An 8015-nucleotide genomic window follows, 5' to 3' on the forward strand; every position below is an offset into this window, starting at 1 on the left:
AGCCCCGCCGCTGCATGCCCGTCTTCGAGAACGCTGCCTTTGGCCGGGCCGCCCAGGCCACCAACACGTGCGGTTCACCCCCCGAGGACTACTGCTTGCAGATGGGTGCCCGCCACGCCAGCGCCCTGTGCCACCGCTGCGATGCCGCTGATCCCTGGCACCACCACAACGCCTCCTTCCTCACCGACTTCCACAGCCAGGAGGAGAGCACCTGGTGGCAGAGCCAGTCCATGGCCTTCGGCATCCAGCACCCCAACTCCGTCAACATCACCCTCCACCTGGGTAAGTGCCAGCGGGAGCCCCCGCGGTGCCGGCGAGGGAAACCAGCGGTGGGTGCATCGAGACCTGGGTGCGTGGCTGGGGGGATGGATGCTCCTGCACCCTGCACTTCTTGGTGCTGCTTTTGGGTTAAAGACAGGACCCTCCCCAGGGCTTTTAGAGGGTGCAAGGAGAGAGATGTCCTCTGCAAAGCGCTGCGGCTAGATCACTGAAAAGACCTGAGGAGAGTCTGCCCCGTCCACCAGCCGAACCCCGGTCCCTTGTGGGGTGAGGATGCCGGTGGCTGCGCCTGCCTGTGCCACTTCCCAGCCAGCCGTGCCTAGGGTGTCTGCTCTCCCGCTCCCCCAAGGCTGCTTTTTACTGATTATGCAAGTTTGCAGAGCAGGAGGCAGGCGGAGGGGAGGCACAGACCCCCCCGCGAGAGCCTTGCCACTGGGGTGAGCACTGTGGGTGCCAAGCCCGTGCCCTTTCGCCCCTGCGCATTGCTGAGGATGCCCATTACATCTCGGGGGGGGCAGAGCTCTGCACACACCGTGCAGCCCTGCGGGCTTCCCCAGCTAGGATCCAACCCTCTACGTTTTAAATATTGTGCAAGCCGCCCGTTTGGAGAGTACTTAAACCCATGGGCATGCCTGGCATTTTAAAAAGGATTTTTAACATTTTCCTGCCATCTAAACTACCCTGGCTATTGAGCAGCACTGTAAAATCTCCATTCTGTGCTGTCTCCTGCCATCTGCATGCGGAAGGGCTGCGGTTGGAGCCAGTAAGGGGACAGCCGAGTGCCAGTGTGGCACAGAGCTGTGCTGGTGGCTGACCCAGCAGCTGGAGTCAGGGTGACGGTGGAGGGTCTGTGCGTGCCCCGGCGGGGACGCAGGAGCTGCCCGGCTGGGTGGAGGTCACCGCTTTCCCAGCCTCCTGTGAGCGGGCGGACATCTGGTCCTCATCCTGGGCTCCCCGCCGGGCATGAGAAAGTGATGCCGGAGGAGCCTGCCAGCCCCACTCCCTGCTCCCGCTCCTGCCAGCCCCGCGGGAGGGGATCTGCCGGCCCCTCGCCCATCTAACGCAGGCTGTCAGATTGCCCCAAATTCCTTCGTGTTTGACCTGGAGCGTAGACAACCTGAATGCAACCTGCATGGCTGAACAAACTGCTGCCGGTTCCCCCGGTGGCCGCCTGCCAGCCCACTCCCTGCTCCCGCTCCTGCCAGCCCCGCGGGAGGGGATCTGCCGGCCCCTCGCCCATCTAACGCAGGCTGTCAGATTGCCCCAAATTCCTTCGTGTTTGACCTGGAGCGTAGACAACCTGAATGCAACCTGCATGGCTGAACAAACTGCTGCCGGTTCCCCCGGTGGCCGGTCCCCGCCTGCTGCAGGTGACATCCAGCCTGGATTTTCTTCCTTTTAGCCTCTGGCACGGGAAGCTGGTGGCCGTCTCCGGGATGGCCAGGCGAGTTTGTGGCCACCGGTCCTGACTCGGCACATGGATATGTGTGGGCTCCCAGCACGCTGATGTGTGCAGCAGCCCCTTGCCCCAGCCCAAGCTCCCTGAGCCTTCTTCCCAGTTTCTGCCTTTCTCCTGGCTCTTCCCCAGCTCCTTTGCAGACCCTGCTGGACCCCGCGCTCGGGTTTCCAGTGGAGTCTTGTCCAGCCCCTGTGACCGCCCTGCTTGTGTCTGTCTCCCGTTAACACATCCAAGGCCATAACATTGCACCAAGCTCATCTTCACCCCCCGTCCCTGCATCCCTTCCTGAGCCGGAGCATCCCTCTGCAAATGTACCCTTGTTCCTGCATGGCTCGTATCTCTTGCCATGCTAAAAAGTGCCATTTTGGTGCCCGGCGCATTGCCGTCTGACCTTTCTCATAGCCACCGGGCCCTGTTCTTGTCCCAGCTGCAGACCTTTTTATTGCTACCTTAATGCTTTCAGTTGGGTTATGGAGGAAAAGCCCAACCAGCCCCTGCAGCCCCCCGGGACATGGCCCAGGACGAGTCCTCGCTCGTGAGCTCCACCGAGTAATTGGGTTTTTTAACCCACGTAGTGCATCCCTGCCAGCCTGCTCGTCTTGCTCAGCCCTGAGTCAGACGTCTTGTGGGTTCCCCAGCGTGGTTACCTGGGGAGCTTCTTAAATAAGATATCGAATGAGTTGGACAAGACCTGTGTTTACCTGCATGCTGTTGATTGGCGTTAATTAGATTATCTTCCTTTAAATCTCTCTCCTCTGTGAGGTTTCAGCCATGCCGTTACAGTGCATCGGACTCGGAGCGGATCGATAATCCTGAGCGCCCGTGGCCATTGCATTTATCCTGTCAGACATCAGGGAGGAATCCAGAATATCCACGGGCTTGCAAAGGCAACAGGCACCGGGGCTCCTCGGGTAGCTCTCTGAATGCCCGTGCCTCATGTCAGAGTGTCCAGATCAGGCGGTATCTGCATCTGTGTCTCTGACTCTGATTTTTCCTGTGGGATGTGAGCCTGCAGCAGGCTCCTGGAGCTGAGGTTTGGGGGGAACAGAGGCAGCTGTGGACACGTAGGTGATGTGACTGTCCCGCACGCTCCTCTCTCCTCTCCAAACTCCTTCGCCTGGAGCCCCCGGCACGGTATGAGCTACAGCTTGGGCTCTGCGGGAGGCGGGCGAACACTTTGTTTGGAGGACAGCACAGCTGGGAGAGCATCCCAGGGGTCTTGGTGCCATCCCCCTCAGCTGCCTGCACACCCGCCCGGTGTCCCCATCCCACGACACACCCAGATTTGGGACACATCACACCGTCCCGAGCAGGAAAGGGGAGACAACCAGCCCGGGTTATTTTCTGGATTTTTTTTTTCTAAGCAGAATTTGGCTCACTAAAAGGCCTGTCTGGGAAAAACACGCGCTCCCTCGGGATGATTCCCCACAGCAGCGAGTCTCTTCCATCCCAGCTGGAGGCACCACTCGGGCTCCCCCAGCCCAGCCACCCGCTCCCCTCGCGCAGGGCCGCTTGGGGCAGGAGCTGTTTATTGACACAGCGCTGAGCTTCCTCCCTCTCCCAGAGGAAACTGCTCCGGGAGGCGACGGCCCCGACCTCGCTGTTTTGGTAGACGTCCCCCCTGGGACCGTGCTGCCTGGGAACCGGAGCCCGCCGGGCGTCCCCCCCGCTGCGGGGTGCAGGGCAGGGGCAACCCCGCTGTCGACAGCCTGGAGGGGTCCCGGAGGGAGGTGAATTTGGGGAGAGGCACAGGGGAGCGCGGTGGCGGTGGGACAGCCCGGTTGCAGCCCCTTCTTGGCCCTCGTCACCTCCGGGTGGGCTGCGAGCGGGTCTGTCGTCCGCCCCCCGGGTGCTCGGCCGGGTGCTCGCTGCATCCCTGATGGGAGGCAGCTGCTTTTCCCAGCGCTGGTAGCCGGGCTGCCTCTGCTCCCCCGCAGCAAAGTCGCAGCACATATGCGACAGTATTCATATGGGCCCAATTAAAGGCTTGTTTTCCTAGTCCCGGAATAACCCCTCTAACATTCCCAACTCATTATCTTTTCAAATAAAGCCAAAACCTTGCAGCTAATTGTTTAGCGCTGTCAGGAGCAGTGCTGTTATGGAGCAATCCAGTCTTTGAGCTGGTCCTTCATCTCTGGCAATTAAGCAGTTCTGATGTTCACTTTGGTGTTTTCTTTTGCCCTTTTTGCTAATTCTTTCAAGCGCTTTGAGAGCTGCGCCGGTCGCCCCCGGGGGATTGGTGGCCTCTCTTTGTCTTCGTCCCGGCAAAGATGGCAGCGATGCCGGATCCTGGCACGCGGCTCCCTTGGAAGGGACCGGCCTTGACCCTTTCCACCTCCCCACCCCTGTGGCACCGCTGCCCCCAGGATGCTGCTCAGTGCCGTGGGCCTGACTCTTCCCCCCGGCTGCTGGTTAGAGCCTGGCTTTGCAGCGGCTCCTCACCCGTGCAACCCGCCTGGTGCATCCATGCAATGGGTGGGTGGCTGCACTGGGGCGAGAGCCAGTTTGGGGCTGATGGGGTTTGGGCTGCAGCAAGGTGGAGCTGGTTAAGGGCAGCTGGACGGTGATTTCTGCTTTGCGTGAGAACGCTCCTCTTTTAGCTGTGGTGGGGAGAGAGGGACGGTGCCCACGGGGGGAGCAGGGGGATGCTGACAGCCGTGCAGGACAGGGCACCGGGATAATTTCAGCCCTGGCGCAGGCTGTGATGCCCACTGGGCAACCAGGAGAGGGTGACAGCATGGCGGGTCTGTCCCCAGGCAAAGCCTACGAGATCACCTACGTACGGCTGAAGTTTCACACCAGTCGCCCCGAGAGTTTCGCCATCTACAAGCGCAGCCGTGCCGAGGGGCCCTGGGTGCCCTTCCAGTACTACAGCGCGTCCTGCGAGAAGACCTATGGGAAGAGGCAGCGGCACTACCTGCGGCCGGGGGAGGATGAGCAAGTGGCCTTCTGCACCGACGAATTCAGCGACATCTCCCCACTGAGCGGGGGCAACGTGGCCTTCTCCACCCTCGAGGGACGGCCCAGCGCCTACAATTTCGACGGGAGCCCCGCGCTGCAGGTGCCGTGAGGGCGGGAGGTGGGGTGGGTGCATGGTCCCCCAGGACTGGGTGCACTAATGCAGCCACCCCGGGTAAAAGTGCCTGTGATGCCCTGCACCCCCACATGAAACGGGGCAGGATGCATCCCAGTCGGGGTGGGGAGCTGGTGGCCCAGACCCCTCACCAAGGCGCCTTCCCCATGTCCCCTGCAGGAGTGGGTGACCGTCACCGACCTGCTCATCTCCTTGAACCGGCTCAACACGTTTGGGGACGACATCTTCAAGGACCCCAAGGTGCTGCAGTCGTACTACTACGCCATCTCTGACTTCTCTGTCGGCGGCAGGTGAGGGGCAGCCAGGCCAGGGTGGGGGCAGGAGGGGGGAGACCTTTCTGGGGCCGTGGGGCTGTGGCAGCTGCTCCCCACCTCGGTCTTGTTTGAATTGCGGTTTTGGGGCAAACTGCTCAGATGTGGCTTCCTCCATCTGTAAACTGGAGCTGGCAGTGCAGAGATAGGCGATGAAACCTGGAACCCTTTGAGTTGTACACAAAGGAGGTCTTTTCCCCACACGCCCTCTCCATTTGCTACTAGCTGTATTTGCTTTGCCCCCTCCCAGCCCCATGGCTTTTAATGGCAGGGGGGCTCGTGTTGCTCCTCCTGTGACCCTGGTTGGTCGCTGGGCACAGCAAAAGAGGGATCCCGGGGTGCCAGCAGAGAGATGTCCCGAGGCCACAGAGGCTGGTGGAGGAGCTTGGAGTCGGCATGGCCACGGCCCGAGGAGCCAGAGCAGCTGCCGGTGGGATGGGGGAGCTGATGTGGGACAGAGACGTCAGTGGCACCCACTCAGTGCTGCCCGTGGGCTGTGCTGCGTGTGCCCTTCCCGGGCTGGGGGGAGTGGGCAATCTCTCCATCCCGGCGAGAGCTGCCTCCCCTAGGCAGCAGGGCCGGGGCTGCTCCCGGTCGGCCGGCAGCCCCTGTCGCTGTCATCTCACCCCCCCGGGCCCCAGCAGCTGGAGCTGGTTAGCATCTCGCACGGGCCACCCTCAGCGTGTGACCTCCCAGCTTGTCAGGCCAGGAGTGCCTCGGGGACACAGCGGGCGGCCTCGACGCCGGCACAGCCTGAGCTGCTTTCTGCCCCACTCCTCGCCCCACGGCCACCCCAGGCCTAGCAGAAGGGCCGCACGCTGCACAGCCTGGGCACCGTCCCGCTGCCGGCTGCTGCCCACGCCGGTGCTCAGAGCGGCTCGTCCGCACGCTGGGGTCTTGCTGCAGGTGCAAATGCAACGGCCACGCCAGTGAGTGCGCGCCGGACGAGGCTGGGCGGCTGGTCTGTGTGTGCCAGCACAACACGGCTGGCACCGACTGCGAGCACTGCCAGCCCTTCTACCAGGACCGGCCCTGGGCTCGTGGCACTGCGGAAGCTGCCAATGAGTGTCTCCGTGAGTATCACCTGGGCTGGCTCCATGGTCACGGTCTGCAGCCGGCCCCGATGGGCTGCGCTGGTGCTGCATTGGCTCATCCAGCAGCTCCTGCCCTTCCTGCATGGGTAGAAAGTGCCTGCTCCATTTTGCAAGGCTGCTCCGGGCAGGGAGGGAGGATTTACATCCCAGGGCCGCCCTTCACAGCATCAACCTGAGGATCCCCCAACATTTCCTTACCCCATGAGTGCAGCCGTCTGCTCCGTGCACGGTGCTGCACCCACCTCCGCTCCCAATGGCAGAGGCATTGCCAAAAGCTCACACTGCTGAGCCAAGCAGCCCCTTTGGTTCATCCAGCTCCCCCAGGAGGTTGCTTTAACCCCTGGGTGAGCCCTGTGCCTCCCGGGTACCACTGAGCTGCAGCCGACCACCCTTCCTGCCCCCTCCCCAGCTTGCAACTGCAGCGGACGCTCAGACGAGTGCTTCTATGACCGGGAGCTGAATCGCCGCAGCGGGCACGGGGGCCACTGCCGTAACTGCCGCGACAACACGGCTGGGCCCCACTGCGAGCGCTGCCGGCAGAACCACTACCGCTGGGAGCAGCAGGCAGCCTGCCAGCCCTGCCATTGCCACCCCGCAGGTGCGTGGGGCTGCGCTGAGCTAGGGTCCGGTGCAAAACCCCTGCCCTAGCTGGGGCTCGGCTGGGAAGGATGGTTTTGGTCGGTCCTCCCTCACCCGGGGTCTCCCCATCTCCCCCCTGTGTCTCTCCGTGGCTGGGGTGGGGCCGAGCTGGGGTCCGGTGCAAAACCCCTGCCCTAGCCAGGGCTCAGCTGGGAGGGATGGTTTTGGTCAGTCCTCCCTCACCTGGGGTCTCCCCATCTCCCCCCATGTCTCTCCCCGGCTGGGGTTGAGCTGGGGCTCAACTGGGGCTGGCCGGGGTCCCCGCAGGCTCCCTGCAGCCCCAGTGCGACAGCTCGGGGACCTGCCTCTGCAAAGCCAATGTCACGGGCTGGAAGTGTGAGCGCTGCAAGGACGGCTACCACAGCCTCAGCGAAGGCGGCTGCAGGTGAGGAGGAGCCTGGCCCCAGGCAGGAGCAGCGGGATGGGACTGGGGCTCACCTCGCACCTTTGTCTCGCCCCTTGCAGACCCTGCGCCTGCGACCCTGTGGGCAGTGTGGGCACCTGCGACCCCAACACAGGGCATTGCACCTGCAAGGAGAGGGTGGAGGGGCACTTGTGCAACAGGTAAACCCTGCGGGATGGGGATGAGACCTCAGCCCCTTTCCAGGCTGGGATCAATGCCAGGGCTTGATGGTTGGTGCAGGGCAAGTGTCTTCACTCCCGTGGGGCATTACTGCTTCCCCAGCCCCTACACATGACCCCTCACAGGGGCTTTGCCATGGGAATCCTGCGAGGTTGCTCCCTGCAGAGGCCCTGGCTGGCTGGCGAGGCTGTGGGGCTGCATCCCTCTGGACCACTGGGACTGGGCTCACTCAGAGCTGCCACCGGTGTCCCCCCTGGGATGCTGCTGTGGTCCCCCACGGCTCTGCCTGCCCCATGCCATGCGCTCCTGTTTCCTCCCCATGCCCAGGTGCCAGCCAGGCTGGTTTAACCTGCAGCCCCACAACCCTGCCGGCTGCACCAGCTGCTTCTGCTAGGGCCACTCCAATGCCTGCAGCCCCAGGTGAAACGGAGGGCACAGCTGCGCCAAGTCAAGCCAAAAAACTCCAGCAGTTTGGGAAAGCTGGGGCTGAGCACCCTGCTCTGGGGCTGAGCAGCCCCCGTTGGGGTTGACGTGATGGCTGAGGGTGATTTGATTT

General features: G+C 62.9%; 1 protein-coding gene across 1 annotated transcript in view; it reads left to right on the forward strand.

Annotated features, from left to right (window-relative positions):
- LAMC3 (laminin subunit gamma 3) overlaps positions 1-8015 on the forward strand; it is a 19987-nt gene that overhangs the window by 443 nt on the left and 11529 nt on the right. The window contains 8 exon segments of the mRNA XM_019474061.1: positions 1-282; positions 4495-4799; positions 4992-5122; positions 6050-6216; positions 6647-6835; positions 7144-7261; positions 7342-7440; positions 7787-7839. The exon segment at positions 1-282 is cut by the window's left edge and continues 172 nt beyond it. Coding sequence (XP_019329606.1) covers positions 1-282; positions 4495-4799; positions 4992-5122; positions 6050-6216; positions 6647-6835; positions 7144-7261; positions 7342-7440; positions 7787-7839 — 1344 coding nt within the window.

This window comes from Aptenodytes forsteri, unplaced genomic scaffold (genome assembly GCF_000699145.1).
Source record: "Aptenodytes forsteri isolate BGI_AS27 unplaced genomic scaffold, ASM69914v1 Scaffold136, whole genome shotgun sequence".
Classification (NCBI taxonomy): Eukaryota; Metazoa; Chordata; class Aves; order Sphenisciformes; family Spheniscidae; genus Aptenodytes; species Aptenodytes forsteri.